The sequence below is a fragment of the Pezoporus occidentalis genome, unplaced genomic scaffold (genome assembly GCF_034315485.1).
Source record: "Pezoporus occidentalis ecotype Australia unplaced genomic scaffold, CSIRO_AGI_Poc_V1 ctg117, whole genome shotgun sequence".
Lineage (NCBI taxonomy): Eukaryota > Metazoa > Chordata > Aves > Psittaciformes > Psittacidae > Pezoporus > Pezoporus occidentalis.
The window spans coordinates 550,766-572,561 of record NW_026912961.1 but is presented as its reverse complement, the minus strand read 5'-3'; the positions used below and the strand labels follow the sequence as shown (position 1 = coordinate 572,561).

The 21,796-nt window shown below is 37.3% G+C and overlaps 1 protein-coding gene across 6 annotated transcripts in view; it reads left to right on the top strand.

The window, feature by feature from the left end:
• Positions 1–12,021: 12,021 nt before the first annotated feature.
• The window catches only part of AOPEP (aminopeptidase O (putative)), a 191,473-nt gene continuing 181,698 nt past the window's right edge, over positions 12,022–21,796 (top strand). For 2 of the 6 annotated variants that reach the window (XM_062640274.1, XM_062640266.1), the window contains exons 1-2: positions 12,022–14,985; positions 15,658–16,621. In XM_062640274.1, the coding sequence (XP_062496258.1) occupies positions 15,816–16,621 (806 nt within the window). In that variant the 5' untranslated portion in view covers positions 12,022–14,985; positions 15,658–15,815. The remainder of the gene's footprint in view (positions 14,986–15,657; positions 16,622–21,796) is intronic. The other 4 variants (XM_062640253.1, XM_062640235.1, XM_062640259.1 and 1 more) reach the window with 3 other exon arrangements.

Below are 21,796 nucleotides of genomic sequence, written 5' to 3'. Positions count from 1 at the left end.
AGCTTCCCAGGCTTTTAAATTCAGTTTCATGAAACCTGCTTTTATGCCGCCTCCTCCACTATGTTTCCTTACTCACCCTCTCTTTTGTTTCCTTTTATAGTATTTATAAACATTTATGACATTTATTACTTACACACCAGCACCACTATAGTGGAGGTGTGTGAGATTCTTGCTGTCATCACACCATTCATGCTGCCTCTCTGTTATACCCTTTCCCCTATCCTGTGGGTCTCTCGTTTCTTTAGGTGATAACTCTTTGGAATACAGGATGCCTCTTCCTATGTGTCGATACAACTTTTGGTTCAACTGGTTTTTAGGCACTATTGTCACAAACATAATCATGAGCAGTGAAAGGCAAGCCATAAGTTCAAAAGAATTTGAAAGAAGCCAACATCCAGCTTCAAATTATGCCCCAAATTTTGTACATGCTCAGTCAAATGAATCATCAAATACAATCTTCAACTATTTAACAGCTTAATTTGCTGTTCCAACAGTACCATACTCATGTGTAGCGTTACTTTGAGTACTTTTTAATTTCAGAAACTGTCTTATGCCTGTCTGCTAAAGGCGTAAAACACTAATATGACTGAAATATTGCCCCAATATATCCCTTTATGTAATTTTTAGATTTTTTTTTTTTGTAACAATTACAGCAAATTTTTACACTGAGCTTTTCTTGTCAATGGTAAATGAACTTCACTACTGGAATCACAAGCAGATAATTACTTTGCTCTTGTGTAAGGCCAAATAAAACAAACTTCCAATATTCCTATACATCAGGCTGTTCACTTGACAAGAGCAATCCAGAGTGCTTTATTGTAAATGGGAAGGATGATGACGTGTCACACTGTATGCATGTGACAGCAACAGGACATGCTATTTGTCAGAAAATAAGTCTTCTTTCAAGAAATAAATAGATTTGAGGTAAATATGGAGCAAGAGAGAGGTTGATTTATGCTCATGATGAGGTCCTCATTTAGTTTTTTTAGCCTAGAACAATGTATTCTTTCAGTCACTGGAAAAGGCTGCCACATACACAAGTAAAAGCAAGAACAGTCAACAGTGTTGACAGTGCATGGATCTACTGACCTTTAACAATGTGCAGTTGATTTCAAGGTCCTGTACATCACTATTTCATCAGTAGGAAACTTAACCCATACTGTGTGCTGAAAAAACAAAAAAAAAAAACAAACCTCAACCCATTAAGACTGCTGCAGTGTAGATTTTGCTTAAGCTACAGTATTCCTGATCAGAAGAAATGCATTGCTTTTCTAGTATTTGCAAAGTAATGAGTACCTCCATGGTAATTCACTTTTGTTTATATATATGGATTTTCTCAAACATAACTCTTACAAGTTTAATCTGGATTCAGAACACACACTTAAGTCTGTTCAAAGTGGTCCAGTGATTTTGGACTCAACCTTTCCTAATTACTGCAGACATACCTAAGCAGAAAGTCCTTCATAAGTATGGGTAGTGTGGCTGTAATCCTCAAAGAGAGGACTACACACTGGATCTGCCTGTGTCAGAAATACTTTCTATTATCATCCTCCCAGTATTAGTATGTTCCAATTAGTTTGGAAAGACTGAGATTTCGAGCAGTTTCCAATGCTTAAAAAAAACATTTCAGTCAGACCTGTCCATAATAATTCTGCATTTCACAATGGCAAGTAGGCATGCAAATGTCATTTAGGCTACCGAGTCCAATGTTTGTGAGTTTCCAAAACCTTAACATTTCTGCGCAATTGTGATTTGAAGTCCCAGGTACCTAAATTTCTGCAAGGCAATCTTTAAGACATCTTCAAGTTGGTTTACCTAGCAAACGAGGCAGCAGTCCTTACCATGAAACACACAGGCTAGGTCTGGAACCCGTGCTTTACAGCTGACTGTGAGGTGAAGACTAAGCTGATTCATCTGGCATTGAAGCAACATAAAGCAGATATATTGCTTTCTGGGCCCAAAATTCATTGCTGCACTGTTTTGTGAATATATGCCCACATTTTCTGTTAGCAGGCATTAACAAAACTAAACCAAATCCTTCCACTCAGAAGGATTCTCATATAACATTCCCAAATTCCTTGCCTAGCATACCCTGTCCAGGAGGCCTGCACTATAGATGATCTATTTATTACCGTATAATCCAAGGATAATAGCATCTGCTTGGGGTGAGGGAGCTTTGTTTGCATATTTCCCTGGTTAGCAAGGATGTGAATCCAACTTTTCCCCTCCCTTGAAAATGCCCTAGAAAATGCAATTGGGAGTTCTAGGAGAGACCCTCCCAATTTCTCCTCTCAGTATTTTTCCACTTTGCATAAATAATGAAATGCACATGGGGCTAAGGAGAAGGACAATGTGCCTTTGCCAAGCTGTGGTTAAGGTGCTCACACTGGAAAGCCAGGGTGGAATCCCTATTCTAATGAATATTTAAGTACCCTTCTGATACCAGACAAGCTGCAGAGGCATTTCCATTCCCTCCTCCCCCACTCCTTATGCTAGCCTTGTCACAGAGCCTGAGCACCTGTGGACTCAGAATGTAGATAAGTGGTAAGATTTACAAAACTAAATACTGCAAAGCCAAACTAAAGCTGTGGCACAGGCTCTGTGAATTTGAGGAGTGGTCTCTGGGGGTCATGGTGGTTGTTTGGGGAAAAACAGCCCCACTCATTTTACCATTTTATGGAAATCTGTTAGGTAAAGACACTGGAATACATGTTTAGTCTTTCCAACTAACTACATATTCTTGTTTGGGCTTATTTACGTTCCTGAGTGGCTCCTCTATCTGATTTCTTTCGCCGCCATATACTTATTTTTCAGGCCTTAGCAACAGGAGAAAGGCATATATTGATCTGAGATGGCATCTGGTCCTGTTACTGCAAGCCTTCCTTACCTCGACAATCCCATGACTATGTCTCCGTATACACTGAAAGACTACATTAATTCGGTATCAGCTGGGAGCAGGACATTCAACCTTCAGCTTGCACTAGGAGGCCAGGTCTGCCGGTGCCAGCGGTTATCCAGCCGTGCCACACACAGTACGCGGCGCCCTGAGGGCAGGCCTGCCCGGCTGCCCACTGAACTAGGCACCGGCAGCGGCACCGACAGCACGCAGCACGCAAGAAAGAGGGGAGCAGGGGCGGGGCCGGACGGATGAGGTCATCAAACGGCGCCGTGACCGGCTGGATTGCAGCGGGGGTGCTCGGTAGGTAGAACCGCGGTTGTGGTGGTTGGGAGCTGGCGGCTGGTCACGCACGGAGGGGCTGGAACGGGAGGGGGTCGGTAGCCACCGTTCGTCTCGCTGAGCCCTTCTCTCCTCTCTCACTCCTTCCGCACCTACCCTGTGGCCCGGGTCCGGCACGATGGAGGCTGCCGCTATATCATTTCTTCCCTGTCACCCCCTCCGGCCTGTGCCTCTAGCGTGGCCGGCGCCGGTCAAGGGAGGCGTGGGGGGGGAGCCCGGTGCCCCCTGAAGGGTCAGCCCGTGCTCTACCGGGCGCGCCGGCATCCTTCGTCCAGCAGCGTTTCACACACACCCTCCCCTTTCCTTTCCAGCCCCCCCCCTCCCCAGCGATGGGATGTTCTGCCATACCTCTCGCTGCTGCAAGTATGAACTGAATTGTTGCAGCTGGGGAGCTGTTCGCAATGCAGTGATCAGGATGCTGGGTGTGCAGCTAGCATTACCTGTCGTATTTTTTCACACTACTTAAGGAGCTTGAGTCGGTGCCTTTCGTATAGGATTCTAGTTCTAAGTGTAATTTTCTGAAATAACTTTAAACGTAATTCCGTTCAAGCATGTCAAAGCTGATTAACAAGCTTTTCCACTCATTGGCGTCTTTAACACTTGGAAACACACAAGTGAAACTCCTATCTTAATAACTGACATTTTGCAATTCATTGGAGGGTTTCAGCTTAGTTGTGTGTTAGGTTCTTTACTTAGGATAATGCTTAGTTTTGCAGAGGTTGAGTTGAATGACTGAAGTGGCTTGCCGATGTCAACATTGGAAAGAGAAGACTCTTTTTCTGATTCCAGCCTCAAGGAAATAGTTCTTTCACATTGTAGGTGGTATTTTTAAATGACAGCTGCACTGAGTTAAAAATAGTCATTCTATTTCAGCACAGATTTGATTTGGACATTTACTGTGTATGAATACCTAATCACTTGCATGCTTCATATCCTGAAAATCAGACACATATACCCCTTCCTTGAGTATTTTGAGTGGAAATAAAATCCAAAGTATTTGTGCACCTCTTCAATGCTGTTCAGCATCTCCACAGAATCACTGAGGTTGAAGGGGGACCAATGAAGATCATCTAGTACAATGCCCCAGCTCTGGCAGAGTTTGATATAGCAGGCTGCCCAGGACCATGTACACCTTGAAATGATTTTGTAAAATAAAAGAAATTGAAAATTCCATCCTTACACGAACAGGTTTTCTGTGAGCATGGTAATTGTAGATTTGTGAGCGGGGACTTGTAAAACATTTAGCTGCATATATTTGGGCTCACAATTTGAGGTATTTGGTCACTACAGTAATACAAAGAACCACCAGTGGAATAAAGAGAGTTTATGGGGAATATAATGATCGTGCTCCTCCTGTAGTAATAGTAAGTTATCCGTCTATCTCAGTCTTTAGTTAATTGTGTGTTTTTCTTTGGGCATGGGTATTTTGTGGACAGCAAGGGGCTTGGTATTTTCCTTATTTCAGCTGAAAGAAAGAAGGGCTTTAATACTTCATTTGTAATTTCAGCTCATGGGAAGCAAATTCCACTGCTGTTAATTTGTAGTTGGTAAAGAAGGGTGTCCATTACGCTCATTGTTTCTATAGTTCCAGACTTAAAAGGAGGCTTCTGGAGAGGCACCAATTGCTCTGTCAAGAGATATTACTAATTGAATTAACTTTCCCATCAGAACCTCATTATGTTGTAGGCTGGTTTTCTTGTGATGGGGAGTGAGGTTTGTTACCTCTTTTGTATGGGTTGGTTTACAGTAGTTTAACAGCAGCAGATGTTTCTGATAATATTTTTAAGGCTTACTTTCATTTATAGAAGAACTCATTCCTGCCTTGAAAAGGCTTAAGATGGCTTAGCTATTTGTGTTAAGCGTGTGGAATAAAATTAAATTTGTAATTACTGACAATTATGTATACATATTATTTGATATTTATAGCGTAAAATTACTGCTGGAGCTGAGTTCAAAACTGACTTCTTTTGTAAGATATTAGTGTCCTGCAATGTGTTAAAAATTTATAGAAGTGGATTTGGAAGAAGCTGCCTTTGAAAGCAGTTTAAAGGGAATTAGTTATAAGCCTCTTAATAAAAGAGTGTTTGTCCAAATTACTTCTTTTTTTTCTTTTTCCTTTCATTTTCTAATTTCTTTAAATGCTTAGTGGAGAGCATTGTAGGTTATAATTCTGACACATGCATGTTGAAAGCAATCGAGTTAGCTTTTATGTACAGACAAAGCAAAATGCTTAGCTGGAGAGAAATCAGACATGGCTTTATTTTGCCCTGCCTTGTGCATGGGGATAAAAAGCTGGTGTTGTTTAAATGTGCAGCGTCAGGATCTTGACCAGTGGCACAGAGGGAACGTCCGTCTTGATGAAACACTTCCACACTTTTAAAGAATATAGTGAGTACATAATACAAACATGTTGGTGTCTGTTCTTCAGAGATCTTTCTTTGCAGCCCAGAATATTAGCTTAAATTACCAGTTTGGCTGCGCAAATTACCAGTATGCCAGGCTGTGCACTGGAGTGACTGTGCATTGGGGTATCCATCTCTCTTGACCGTTGTTCAAAGGGGATGATTCTGGCAGAACTGGCAGCCTGGAGAAATGTTTTCAAAAAGACCTAGCATGGGTTGTTAGGGTTTGTCTGACAGTCCTCAGTTTTCTAGGAAACTCAATTTGTGTAAATTTCAATTTAATTACTTTAATTGGCTTTTATTTCAGTGAATGTGTTTGTGTACTGTCTGAAAAACAGAAGAGCCGTGACAGAAATGGCCTCTGTCTTGGGATTAATGCCTGCTACTTGTGTCAGTGTGCGTGAATAAGTTTATGCAACTCTGATTTTGCACAGTAAAAACTACTGGTATGTTTTTTAAGGCATTAACCAGTTAATATATTAAACTTTTTGGAGCAGCTTTAAGTTGGGAATTTTCCAGGGCTTGGCAGACATCAAATACGGAGTTGTGACTGCCTGGTTTGGTTGGAGATCATTTCTCTTGATCTTCCCTCATACAGCCCTCTCATTCAGTTTTGTTTCCTGACAGTCTGGAAATTCATGAAGGGAAACACCTACAGTTGTGCTCTGAAATAAGAGGTATTTTGTGGGTGCTTATGAAAGAGCATGTTTGACATAATTCTGCATTTTGCCAGGAAGACATGTCTTGGGCGACTACATTTTGTGTGTACCTCTCACTGTCGTGCATTAACAATGTAAGACAATCTGCTGCTGACTGATCTAGCAGAAGTTCAATAAAGTGTGTGCTTGAAAGGGAGTAGATGATTCAGTGCGTTCTGGATAGTACATTTCTAGCTTGTGCTACTGTGCTATGGGGTGACCTCTTATGACCAGATATCTTCTCTGTTTTTCAAGGATTTGGTTTTTTTTTGAAGTTTGGAAGCCTTTCATTTGCTTCCACCTAGTAGTGCCTGTGCTGGACCTCCCAACAAATTCAGATGGTTTTCTGATTTTCTCATGTGGATTACTGGTGTTAGAGTGTAATTAGGCTGGCATAGATAGTTGTTAGGAACTGAAAATAACAGCTTCCTGGAATAATGGTACCTCTTTAACAAGCATCTTAATTGATCATACTATTTTTGAATAAGCTATTTACAGGTTTAACTAGACTAGTTTGTGTAATAGTTATCATCACTTTCTTAATTTACTATTTGTAATGAGTATATTCCCAGGGCAATTCAGAGCCCTGTGTATTTTTTTTTCTTCTCCACTTTCCCATGTAGGATGGGTTTATGTTTCCAAATTCTTTCTTTCGCCTGTCTAATTTTCCTTTTAGTGGTAACAGCCAAAACTGTGCATTACCATGTATTTCTTACCACAAAAAACCACTTTTTTCCCCTCTAGATATTTTTAGGAAGTTTATTCTCTAATCTTGTCTATTTCGCAACTGTGTTTTATTTTGCCTGGAAGCTCTTTTCTCAGGTTTGCTTTCAGAGGCATATGATTCTAATTCAGGCCAATGCTTTCTGTATTAAGTGGAAAAGCAATGTTATACAAATATCATTCCCTTAAGGATCACTTCTCCTCTATTTCCCATTCTGTGTGGCTTTTCTTCAACTCTGTTATGCATAGGTGATCAATAATGAATCTATTCATTTTGGCCACCATCTGCTATTATTGCTTATTCTTTTGCAAACATCTGTCTTTTAAAATATTCAAACATACAACCAAACAATTAGCTTGCCTTGTATTTTTATGGCTGCCGAAGTACATTTGGTAAGGAAGGTGCATTGAATGAGAGGTTGTATTTTTAAAATGCACTAGTAATTTGTTACATCTTTTTGTGTAGAAGAAGTATGACACAAAACTGTTTGTAAAATGACCATTGAGAATATGTGGTGGCATTATAGTTACTAATTTGTTTTCATGCTTAGAATCCAGATACAAACCTCCTTTTCTAAAGGCGAAATACATTACTTTCAAAAAGAAAAAAAAAACAAAAAACCAAAACAACAAAACAAACCCCCAAAAACCCCAACCCACCAGATACTCATATTGTGGACAAAATGTAGAAAAAAATATTGCAGAAGACAATGGAAAGAAATTGGAAGAAAATACTGCAAAGACAAGAAAGAAATTCTTCACCCAGAGAAGCTGGGATGCCCCATCCCTGGCAATGTTCAAGGCCAGGTTGGACAGGGCCTTGAGCAACCTGGTCTGGTGGGAGGTGTCCCTGCCCCATGGCAGGGGTTTGGAACTGGATGATCGTAAAGTCCCTTCCAGCCAAAACCATTCTTTGATTCTGTGTTTTGTAAGAGGAGTATCTCAAAAAAGATGTTAGAAATAACGGCTCTAGTATCTTCTCTGTGACAATAATACCTTGATATGATTAATAAGAAATTTGTCATCCAAGGAATGCTGTCTCAGAACAGCATATTCAGGAAGCAGTAGTAAAAGATGTAGTATTTACATATACAAAGCTTAGATACGTGGAAAGAGCTTCCAAGGTGTACAGCAACGATACAGCTACAGGAGTTGAGCTAGTATGTTTCTTATATTATGTGAACACCATAATTACAGTTTATTCTCTTAACTTAAATTAAAGGAAACACAGAATGAATAGAAGTTCAGGTATAAGAATGTATTAGGTAGGTGGTCCACAAAATAAATTAAATGATATCTGCATGTTTTGAGATTTGCGTGGCAGAATACAAAACAGTGGCTTTTGATTGTCTGGAAAACACTTCAGAGGTATTTAAACCACTTTAGTAACAACACAACATACTTTACCTCAGTGTTAAAAAAATACTTGAGGTACAAATACATAGACAAAACTTTCAATTTCTGTGTAGTTAGCATTGGCAGTTCCTTTTGTTTAAAACAAAAGACCCATTTCTCTTTTTATCTTTCATATGCCAGCTCCTCTGCCAGTGAAAGTGAGGAAAATGTTGAATGACAAGTGCTAGCCTGAATTATTAGTTCCATAATCATACACTGGGAGTCAAGTTTGTTACACTTCATCTGAGTCTGTATTCAATTAGAAAAATAAGTAAGGAAGAATCCTGCCTTTGTATACCTAGGCTTGAGTTGCAAATTTGCATAACATTGCAGCTGCTCTTGATTTCAGTTAGGAAAGCTTTACCTCAGTACTTGCAATAGAAAACACATTGTTGGGATAATTATATTATTTTTGTACATAATTAGGGGAAGACTTGATTGAAGAAAAGGCACAAATTGCATTTAGTCAAATGCAATGGTAAATAGACTCATTATTTACAGCCTGTTGAGTTAAACTCCACGAATTACCACGTATTTATGAAAAGACATCACAGTTCAAAAAAGAAGACAACATGGGGTTTATAAGCATGTTTGATTGTTTCACAGCTACACTTTTTTCTGGTTTTTGTTTTCTAATGTGTCTCCTGTAGCTGTCATTAATACATTTTGCTTCTGTGAGTGCACACGCACTTTCTGTCTGTTTCCTACTGATGTGGTCATGTTGGACCAATGACAGTTCATGTGTAGGTGCTAAACTTCATTGTTGAAGTAACAGCACTGATTGAAAGCAAAGATATAGGTGCCTAGCATTTAAATAAATACAACAATATGTATGCATGTCTATCTTTTTGTCCTGTTACGGGTTTTCCCAATGATCCTCTCCAGAAATTACAAACCCAAAGAAACGCAAACAAAAGTCCAAACCAACAATGCCCCCCCCCCCCCCCCCAAAAAAAACAACCAAACAACAAACCAAACCAAAACCAACCAACCAAAAAAAACCCCAAACAAAACAAAACCCTCAAAACAAAACCCCAGACCTTTAATCTCTGGTATTATGCAGTAATTTCTATCCTCTTTAGTTGAAGTGCATCGTTCTTTTATAAAGTTTAGCTTGTCTTTTTATGTTTTTTTCACTTGATTTTTAGTTTGCTTTAATGTGATTCCTATTTCATCTGTTTCATTGGTACAGAGGTTGGGTATATAGTGATTAACAGTCTTGGATCTTTTTCTCATGATACTAAAAGGCTGTCTATGTAAGTGACCAAATAAACAGTTCATTCCTGTCTTTTCTTCTTGGATAAAACTGAGACATTCTCTCAGGGTGATTGTGATCCAGTATTTCATAAACCAAGCACAGCCTGAAGGAAAAGTAGATACCTGTCTTGTCTGAAACACAGCCATTTATCCATGTATTTTAATGTCGTAAAATCAGCAGTGCTGTTGAATGCAATGAATCTGTTCATCTCATCTCAAGTTAATTTCTATGTAACATGGTTTTGGGCCCAAATGAAACATGTCAATCATCTTTCTAGCTCTTAATTACGTAACTAATGCATACATGCCTTAGATTATTTCTACTAGATTGTTCTAAATTCTGAGTAGCCTTATACTGTTTTTCTGTATTGTCAATGCTGTGTGCTTTCAAAAAAGAAAGAAACATCATTTTACCATTAGGTTTCTTTTCAGTAAAGCCACTATTTTGTAGCTCCATTAATATTTACTCTAAAAAAAAATCTGGAAAAATACAGCATGATAGCACTGATTGTACTTCTATAAATTTTGGTCTGATGTGAGTCTGAGGTTGTAAGAATAATAGTTTGAAGGATGTGTGTGTTTTTTGTATTTTATAATCACTTCCAATATAATTTTAAAGAGAGGATTGTATCCAAGTTATAATATGTAGTGGTGTAACATTACCCACACACAAGAGGACACACTAAGTCCTCTGGAATATAATTATGAAAACCTTTTCAGTTAGGGTAAATAATATCTGCAAAGAAAATAATAAAAACACACCATGAATGTGGTGCTATGTATAATTTTTAATGTTTTGTATGAATTTGTGGATGTTCCGGAAAACCTAACTGATCTTACCTTAAAGTTGTTTTGGTTTAGTTACGTGAGGCTCTGTGGCTGAAGATTATCATTGTTGTTTAAGCTGGTTTAAACGAAAGAAAAATAAAGTAATCTAACATGCCATATTTTCTTTTCATACCATAGTGTGTTATAGTCAAAAGATTACAAATAAAGAGTTCCCATGGTGAAGTGAGGTTCCAGGATTCAAATAAAGACATTTATTGATCTGAAAAACTTTTAAAACTTATTGTTAACTTTTGGTAAAGTTCTTTCCTGTTCACATTAGAGATTTTATTTTGTATTCCCTCTCTGAAACAAGCACAATGCTTCTTCTCTTCCATCGCTAAAATTATGTATGGACTTTTTTTTTTTTTTTTTTTTGCAAGATATATTGGTGTTGCTTGAATAATTTTTGTCCTTGGATTTTTCTTAATTCATTACTGAAGTAACAATTAATTTAAGTTTTAAGGACCATTTCCTCTTTATCTTTTCTATACTATTTTAGTTTTTGTAATCTTGCTTCAGAGTTTTTTCAGAGTTATTGATGGGACTAAATAATTAGACTTTACTATTCATCTGGGTTTCTGTTCATCTCTGCTTTTCTCATCCCTCTCTTCCTAAGAACACATTTAGTGGCCTGATCTCCATTAAAAGCACTAGATACTGTCTGTGTAGATCTGTAATACCTTCTGAAAATATATAGTTTACAGAAGATGGCTTAAGATGCCTGTAAAAAGATTCTTAAGGAATTTTCTTTCAGAAAACAGTGAATGCAGCCAATATTGCTTTGGCATCTTCATTATTACAGACAATTAATATTTTTAAGTATCCCACACACTGTGAATGCTGTGTGGAAGATCTCCCTAATACTAGAGCAATACTAAAACTAAATTCTCTGTGGAAAATGAGCCAGCAACTTTAGAGGCAGTGGTGTAGTCTGACAGCTACTAACCGTATAATCTGTCTTGCAGATTTCTGTTTAACTTGACTCTGGAGCGGAAGAGTAATACTTTGTTCTCTTATCATTTTAGCTACATTCTAGACTTCTAGTAAAGATGTTTCATGGGAGTATATTTTCATAGACTTATCTTTAAAATGGTCTATTTCTGTTCTTCATTTGCTCCTTTTCATGTAGTGTTTAAGTTCAACAACAACAAGAAAAACAGCTCTGCAGAATATGAAAATGTATTATTAGAAAAGTCAGCTCTGTGGGATGCAGTATAATATAGAATACAATTGTATCTGCAAGACAGCTTAAAATCATTTTGCTTTTCTCTGTGCCCCTCTAAGAAGAGTCTGGCTGCATGTTCTATACGCACCCCTTTGGTTACTTGCATGTAGCAGATAATCTTTCCTAACTGTCTCATCGCAAGACTGACCAGGCCCTGTGCTGTCAGACTCTCCTCTTATATTTGTGTGCTTCCAGTCATGTTAGTGGCTCTCTGCTAGGCCTGTTGTGTCAATGAAATTGCTCTTTTTCAATGGAGTTAATATCAACTCAGTTTCTTTCCAGAGGATTAAGGTAAACTGAGTGAATTGTTAGGCATTTAGCTTATGACTATTTAGCAGAAAAAAAAATCATGCAGTAGAGGCTTGTTAAAAGTTGTTAAAATAATCTGATTGTTTTTTCTTACTGAATGACTGAGCTGTTAAATAATGAAGAAATAGTAGACGTTTTGCTTTGCCTCTGGAAGGACTGTAGTGTCCTGCATTAACTTTAATTTGCCTTTGAATTTATTTTTTATTTGTTTTTAATTTAAAACTCCACCAACCAAATTCTCAAAACCATCTTCAACATTCACCAGTGATATAATTTTTAACTCTGAGGTAATTTAAAATTTATTTCAACATACTTAAACGTAGTTGAGTCTGCCCAGATTTTGCTCAGTTTTTGTTAAATTTGGATATGGCCCCCTGCCTGGTCTAAGTCCATCCCAGTCTGAACTGCCTCCTGAAGGGCAGTCATCTTCTCTTCCCATCTGCCTGTTCATGCCTCTTTACTTTGTTTGTCCTCTGCAGTTGTGTAGCTTCATACAAAGGAAGACTGCACAGAAATCTGAGGAAAAAAAGACACATTTCATAGTGTCACATCCCAGGCTAAGATTAGTTTAGTTTTGTTGTGAATACACGTCCTCATGCGTGTTTTGCTAGCAGTAGTGGAGTGATTGGATGACCGCAATCTGGAGAGGTTGCAAGCACTTTGTAATTCAGTATGTAAGTGATTTTTAAAAATGAGTTTAAATCGCTAAGTTGAAATTCAGTTGCGGTTAAGTACAAAGTATTATGGAAAGAGAAATCCAGGTTGCAAATAAAAAATTGGGAAACATTCAGATAATTGTTTTGTAGCTGTAACAATATTGGCTCAGGTTTAATAGAACAAACACTAAGATTTGCTGAGGTTACAAAGAAACACCACTTCTAGCTTTAGCAATACAAGTATCTATTGTCTTTCTCACAGGGGCTCTGCTGCCCCTGTGGATCTGTTGAATGACCAGGCTGTGTAAGTGCTGTTAATTTATTATGAGCAAAATGAACTGTTTCATCTCAGAGCACAATTTAAACTTTATTTTAATAATCTGCCTATTCTGAACTGCTGTGTGGAGTGACTGGAGAGGTGGAAGGGGTGGGAAGCAAATCAGTGGTTTCACAGTATAGCTAGGTCCTCTGCACCCAAAACTTTAGGAACCATGAATTTAGAGAAGCTTAGAGGGGGAAAAATGTTTATAGGAAAGAATATGTAATTGCATATTATTAAAAACTGGTTCATGCTGACTAGTGAAACTGAACAATTCCCTTCTGCACAGGTATTTATAAAACAGTAAAAGAATGTTTTATACGCCTTGAGATGGCTTACCTCAAGAGAAAGAACTAGGATCTTCCACTGAGGACTTTTCCAGACAATATAATTAATCTGTCAGATATATGAGGAATGTATGCAATAGTGGAGACACAAGAATCAACCAGCCAACCAAAAAAATGTATACTTTGAGAATACTTGTAAGGAATCTAGAGTTTGGATGACATGGGTAATAAAGGCCAAATATGGTGAAAACTACACAGTTGGCTGATGAAAATACATTTTGATATGACTGAAGGGTAACCTACCAAAATTCTAGTTCACAGGACACATTTTAAATGGCTCCCTCCATTTGTGTTAAAATTATTGCTTTTAATGAGGATTGGGGGTGTATTTTGAGTAGTGCAAATATTTAGAATCATACTGTGGACTTCTAAATATTTTAAATTCAGCAAACTAGGTAAGAGGGTGCGCAGCTAATTTGAGCAAATACGAATAGGAGCGGGCAAGAGCTGAGAGCCCCATGCCTTTTCAGTATTGTGGAACCCTAGACAGTGAGGTAGCAGGAATGCTCTACTAATACCTAGCATTATTTTGTACAGCTAAATGTTCTCATACACAGCGTGCTGTCTTTAGTCTCTCTTTTAATTTGAAAGTTTAGAAAAGCTCTAAAGAGGACTATCTCAAATTATTTCAGACACCACATCACTTCACAGGAGGCAACTTCCAATGTAAGGCTTTAGTCAAGAAATCAAGTAATCATTTGTAACAGAAGTGTGCTTTGCACAGAAGACACAGCTTTTTGCTATCAATAATGAAATTGTCAAAATAAAGTACAAGAATACAAAGATACTTGCGTGAGTCCCCAATACCATCAGAATAGAATAGCATATCAGCTTCTTTGCTTTACAGTTCTGATGTTCTGTAGACTCCTTAAAAATATTTATTCCACTAAGAAGTTCTTCAGAGGTTCAGAAGCTGAGACATCTGAAAACAACCATTAAAATTCACTTACCAGTGATTGGAGATAGAGAGGCTACCTACGATTTTTGAAAGCTGAGATGTCTAAAGTTTGGGCGATTTGAGAGATTAAACAGACACAGCGTTACAACTGAATTAAAATTAGTATGTTCCTCTTGTCTGTTGCTCTGTTTGTAAACACAATCAGATGTGTCATCACCACTAAACAAATTTCTATTGTAGAAAATGAATGTCCACTCTGTGTGGGTTTTAGCCTTATTGGCATTTGTTTTCAGTTGTCTCTAAAAATCTCATGCATTTCATGTTTGGTATAATAATTTTGAAGTGGATTTGTATTTATAGAATTTATTTTTTTGATGATACTTCAGTTAATTGTGGAGGGTTTTTTATTTGGATTGAGTTCACTTGTATGGCACTATTTGTCACCTTTTAATCTGCCCTGTTGCTTAATGTTAAGTAAATGTGTTAAATAAAAGTTAAACTATTTACTTGCTTTTATAGGCATCTAGATATTTTCCAGTAGAAAGACTTCTGTTTTCTGTAAGATGCTGTTACCTCAAGTGTTAATGAGTTTCCAGCTATGAAAATGTCATTATATACCTTAAGTATTTAATTATAAATTTGAAAAATCTTCATGAGCAATCTCAAAGGAATATTTGGAACACACTCATAGTAAATTGGCTCGTTTTCTTGTAATTTACTAGAAGGGCTGATATGAGAGCATTTGTAATGTGGGAAGTACATTAAACTGTGCATTGTATATATTAAATGATTGCTTTAAAACTTTAAGACATTTGAGATAATTTAGGCTTACTCTTGTTGTTTAGGATCACAGTAGAGAAATGATCCCTTCCTTTGAGGTAATGCATTTGAAATAAATACTGCAACCGTTAAACAGTGCAGTAATAAATTAAACTAAATGTTGCATAACCATGTATCTGTTCTAAGAGATTATTGTGGTTGAAGAGAGTCAACAGGAGCCTTGTAGTAAACTTTGTTTCCTTCTGTTTTTAAAAGCTGTCCAGAAATACTTTCACTTGAGGTCTTCTCTGAAAAATAAAGCCAGTGGTTTTGACAGCAAACCTGGAGCAACTACCTTGATGTCATCCTTTGGAGACAAAATCATCCTTTGGCTGTACTGTTTTAAATAAAAGCAATCTTTAAATAACTTTTAGGTTATTAATAAGTTTTATTTTTTACTTTTCTTTTTAAAATCTATTTATATATTTATTAGTTTATAATTAAGTTTATTTACAAAAATTAAACTTCTTGTTATTATCTAAAAGTGCATTTCTGAAATGGTTGTGAAACAACTATGATTTTTTGTTTTTGTTTTTTTACTAGAATGTGAGAAGTGGAGGAACCGCAGTCCATTTCAATACTGTAATATTAATCAAAATCATTTTTAAAACTGGGAGACTGAATATCCTTGCTCTTTATGGAGACATCGTATGAAAGCAATGTCTAAGTCTTTGTAAAACTGTTGCCCAATAGACTAGAAAATGGAGTCACAGCTGGACCCCATGAAGGATGATTTGCCCTTAATGGCCAACACAAATTACATGCTTGTGAGGCATTATGTATTGGACTTGGATGTGGATTTTAAAAGTAAAGTTATACAAGGCATCATAGTTTTATTCTTTGAGACTGGGAGCCATTACCTGAAAACCAGCAGTAGTGGCAAAGAATGCTGTCAGTCACAGTTTGATGAAACCTGTAAAGTGAAGCCATGTGAACCCTGCTACATGCCTATGACAACTGTGAGTGCCTGTTCACCTAAACTGGAATATAATGATTTTGCTGTCTGTGGTAAAGGTGAAGAAGACACTTCTGATAAAAATGGTAACCATAGCAACGAGGCACAGGCTTCTGGGATTTCTAGTTCAAAGGACATCTGTGACATACAGAATCATGGGAACGAGGATTTTCTGCTGGTACTGGACTGCTGTGATTTATCTGTGCTGAAGGTTGAGGAGGTAGATGTTGCTGCTGTGTCAGGCATTGAAAAATTCACAAGGTCTGCCCAGCTAACAGATGTTTCAAAGGAGCTGGAAAATCTCAGTAATCAGATTGTACATGAACTTGTGACTTTACCTGCAGATCGCTGGAAGGAACAGCTGTACTATTTTACTCGCTGCAGCCAGGCACCTGGCTGTGGAGAGCTTCTGTTTACTACTGGCACTTGGAGCTTGGAGATAAGAAAATCAGGAGTTCAGACTCCAACAGACTTTCCTCATGCAATAAGAATATGGTACAAAACCAAACCAGAGGGAAGATCTGTTACATGGACTACAGACCAGAGTGGCAGGTATGTAACTATTAACTAAAAGCTTTGCACACAATGGTTTTAAACATAGGTGCAAGAATGTAGAATTATGTAATGCTGAGCAGCTGTGAAGATGATGAGCATCCTCTTCCACTGTTTTCATTTTCTTGTTTTGAATCCTGTTGCTGTAGAACAAACTCTGCTCAAGAAACCCTAACAGACTTGCAGACCTCAGGCCTGTCTAAGTGATTCGCATTTACTCATTCTGAACGAGAGTAAATAATTATATATTAGAGTAACTGTGTGCAGGTAATAAGGAATTACGACTTGGGGGAAGAGAAGGTATGCATGGCGGGGTGTTTTTGCTTTAATACTTTGTACTAGCACACACAACTGATCATACAACATTAAGATCAGTGTACATAATATTTAATAGGATTGCTTCACAAATAGCCTTATCAATATTGTAGTAAGTTTAGAAATGCGGTCTTTTTCTGTTAGTCTCTCATAATCAACTTCTAAAGTCTTTATTAACTGCAAACTGAAACTGCAGGAAGAATTTACAGTTTATCTAGCATTTGTACAGTGCTGTATCTTTAAGATAAGCTGTTTACAGGGGGATGTCCTATAAAGCAGTCCACTCTTGACTTCTACAACTGTAATTTTTTACTGTAATGTTCAAAGCTGGTTTTGAATGGCTGTTAGTTCCTTGTGATGTCTAAAAACCAGAAACAGATTTGGGAGATGAGGAAGAAATTGGTCTAATTGAGTACTTGCTTTTCATCTCCAAACTAGAGATACATGGTTACCTTTAATTTCAATTACGCTAATAGAAATTAAGGATCTTCTCACTGACATCCATGTTAGGGAGGGAAACAAGGCCTTTTAATTGTGTAACTGACAGTTAGGTAATTCTCCTACTAAACCGTGAGCATCATTAAAACCAGGAATGTACAGTTGTACACAAGCACATGAAATTTCATAAATGAATAATGAAGTAGGAAAAGATGGCTTGATGTGGGTCAGGTAGTCTGATGTTAGTGAATAGTCTCAAGCTGGTTTACGAGGCCTTGGGTGATATGATTTAGCGTAAGGTGTCCCTGCCCACGGCAGGGGGGTTGGAACTAGATGATCTTCAGGTCCTTTCCAACCCTAATTATTCTATGATTCTATGATTTTTAGTCTTTCGTAGAGTATTCCAGAAACTAATGCCTGTGAGAAAATAAGTTTTCATATCACAGTCATTAGAATCTTTCTTGCTACATTTTAAAAATCAAATTCTGTATGTGATGAACCCATAAATACAGTGGTGAAGCTCACTGTACAAAATGCTATCATATTTTTGCTTCCCTTTCTAAAAATAAAGTCCATTTATAACGTATGGAGGAAGTACTATTACATTATATTCTTATAGGGGAATTATTTAGATTTTTCCAATTTATGCGTATGGTGCTTTTTTAGGCAGATGTCAAATCCTTTCCCAGTGGAGTCTGTATGATTCTAAGCCCAAAGAAAAGTGAACTGAATAATGAAGTACAAACATTGTATGGCCACTTCCAATATGTTTCTTCTAATTTAACACTAATACAATGTTTTGAAATTTAACTTATGATCTATTTTATAAAGACTTACAATTTATTTGTTTTAAACAGTGATGTATTATAGTACACAAAAAAAAGAAGAAAGGTTACAACAGTGCTGTGTGGGGTGAGTTTAGTCAAGTTGAGGTATGTGTGTGCAAACCTGATGTTGGCATAGCAACACACAGTTCTGCTTTCACTGGAGGAACTGAACACATGGAATTTCAGTATTTCCTTTTTTGGGCTTTTGATACTAGAAAATATATTAATGATCAAGAAGAAAGGGTTTTTTTAGCCCTAGAACATGTTTTTTTGTAATAACATGCTTTTTAGAGCCTTTATGCCCAAGTAATAGAAAGGGGATGAAATGGAAGAATAGATTATATGGGTATATGTGGCTATGCACATGTAAATACGCATATATGTGTGAGCATACCCACTTTTTCTTGTGTGTCTCCAGAAGCTGCAAGGACTGTATCAGTTCTTAAAACTGGGAGGTAACTTCTAACAGTGCTCAATAACAGAATTATTTAAAAAAAAAAGTGTTGATTATAATGTTTGCAATATGTTTATCATGAACAAAGAGCAGTTCTGTTTCAGAGTTTTTCAGCTGTTTACTAGCACAACAATACAGCCCTGGGATTTCAAACTAAGAAGGTAATTTTAGCAAAATTACTTTTGCTTGAAATATTCTTAGTATTATAGAATTATTTAAAATAAAAACTTACTTTAGACACTGTAATAACCACTTTGTGGAGGGAATAATATGTATACAGCATCATTCATTACTTGGAAGGAGAAGCTTCTTCCCAGCCCATCAAGGTGTTGAATCAGTTTTTCCTAAGTCTGTGTAGCAGTATTAAGTCAGCATGGCTACTAGTGTATTTCAAATTAAATGCTTTCTCACGATCATAGTTAAGAATCCTGATTTGCTAAAATATCCAGGGATCCCATATTTTATTGTTTAAGAAAAGGATTAAACACATTTGAGTTAAAGAGGTGATTTCCCTCGCAAACAGCCTTGCAAATTCACTTCTAATAGGAAATTCCTCCAACGTTTTTTTTTGCCCTTCTTATTGCCACTCCTAGCACTGCCATAAATTAGTTAACAGTTTTGTTGACATTAATGCACAACTGGGATGGAACTCATTTTCTCGTGGTGGGATTAGGAATGAAAGAGTATCTTTGATATGAATGAAATCAGTGAAAAACACTCCATGACACTGAAACCTTTCAGTATAGTGTCCTAATCCTGCAAGATACCTGCTCATTATTTATCTTGGCATGCATGAATAGGTGCATGAATTGGTCAGGCACATGCATTTATTTTTTCAGGTTGAGCCCAATGTATCAGGCATACAGAAAATTAGAAATTCTGGAACGTAAAGGGGATGGGTTGGATTACTCCAAGTGTATGATTTTCATGAGAATTTATGGGAAAAGTACATTTTTAGAAGCTATTAAAGGATGATTGAGCAGTTTTGGGGGAAAGAGCTCTAGAAAGAGTTAACCATGTGCTAATTTTCAGAAGTGGGAAATATTGGAAAACATGAAATTACCTCCTTAAAAAATTATTATGAAATCTTGATATTTATTTAAACAATGTAAATGTCTTACCAATACAAAATATTTTGTACCTCTGTAACTGATAATCTTTATGATATCTTATTGTTATATTAAAATATCAGTTATTTTTTAAGAATTCAGAAGTGCCTTTATGAAAGCTATAAAGGTGATTACAACAAGCATAAATTTACAAGTTGGTGGAAGCGCTAATTCTAGCACATATTCTATAATTAAATGCTTGGACAAAAGAAGGCTCTGAGGAGACCTTATAACAGCCTTCTAGTACCTGTAGTATTCTACAACAAATCTGGAGGGGGACTTTTTACAGGGTCATGTAGTGACAGGACAAGGGGGAATGGCTTTAGACAGAAAGAGGGGGAATTCAGATCAGATATTGGGAACAAATTCTTTACTATGAGACTGGTGAGACACTGGCACAGGTTGCGCAGAGAAGTTGAGATGCTCCATCCCTGGAATTGTTCAAGGCCAGACTGGAAGGGGCTTTTAGCAACCTGGTCTGGTGGAAGGTGTCTCTGCCTGTGGCAGAGGGGTTGGAATTAGGTGATCTTTGAAGGTCCCTTCCAACTCTAACCATTCTATGATTCTATCTAAACGCTGCAAAAAAGTTTGCAAAAAAAGGTTTGTGTCCTTAGTGATTGATTAGTACTTAAGAGTGAAGAATAGCATTTGGCTACAATGAGCTAGCAATTTGCAATGCATATTGTCTGAGTACTGGCTACAAGTTATTCCCTAATCATACTCACATACCTGGGAATTTTAGACCATACTTAGAACATGTTTGCAGTAGACCTGCAAAAAAAGAGAGTAATTATACTGATTCCCAGGCTAGATCAAACAGTTGCTCCCTACTTAGTCTGGAGCCTTTCTGTTTACCCTCAAAGTTCAGCATAATGCTTTGGTTTTGTATTGTCTGTCTCCGAAGTTTATTAACATTATAGAGTCAACCACAGAGCTATTTTGCACTAATGAAAAGAGGGAAGGAGACGGAGCTAAAAGGAATGAGGAAGAAGCTTACCAAAGTACACTTGCTGAAAGAGATGCTTTTGACCTCTCCAAACTTGGATGTTGGTTCCCTTCACCACTGGTTACGATCACATAGGTGTGTGTACAGCTAGGTGATAAGGCGTATAAGGGAGCTAATATATCTGAAAATAAGCAGGCAGAGGAAGGGAATGTTATTTGGAGTTAACCGGAGTTATTTGGAATATGTTACTGCAGTTAATTTGGAAGATAACTGTTTCACTGATAGTACAAGTTTGTGCCAATGTAACCCTCTATCTGTAGCCCTTATGGAGTCTCAGGCATCCTTTCACTTTTCATATAATATATTTGATGTTTTCAAAGCAGATTTCTCCAGGGTGGAGATTGGAAAAATGAGTCAGTTTTAAACTGTAAAACAGAAAATATGTGATGAAAATGATTCTTTATTTTTCAGTGGCATGAGTTAGCATCATTATGTGCTCTTGGAATCTAGAAATGCAGGAAGGAAATAAAGAGCTTGTTCTTCTTCATGGACAAGGTTTGGGAGAATAAGGTGCTCCAGAATCCAGGCAAATCACAGACTAAATCCTAAATGGCTACCATCAACTGTGGGGGTATTTTCTGTGATTTTGCTCCCTATGATGGATATTTATATTTAATTAATGAAGCAGTCTGAATTGAAGTAATGCTTGATACAGTGATTTCTAACAAAGAACAAATGGTATCAGGAATAGAATGGAGAAGTAAAGTAAAAATTGACAAAAAAAAAAGTAGGCAGTTCTGAGTAGAAAATGAGCTGATTTGGTATTTCTGGAAATGTGGATGGCAATGAACAAATACTTCTAAAAAATTAAAAATAGCTCCTCTGAATTGGTTGTCCTGACAAAAAAGGAAGACTGTGAGAAATGAGGGTACTTTTAGGGAACTTAATACTTTTTCAAAGTTACAGCAAGTTTCATGGCCTGACAGGACAACGTAGGTGGATGTAGGTGAATTACATGCCTGTGGTACAGGACAGAGGAAAGAAGTGCTAGGCAGTTACAGACACACTGCATACTGCAGTACAGGG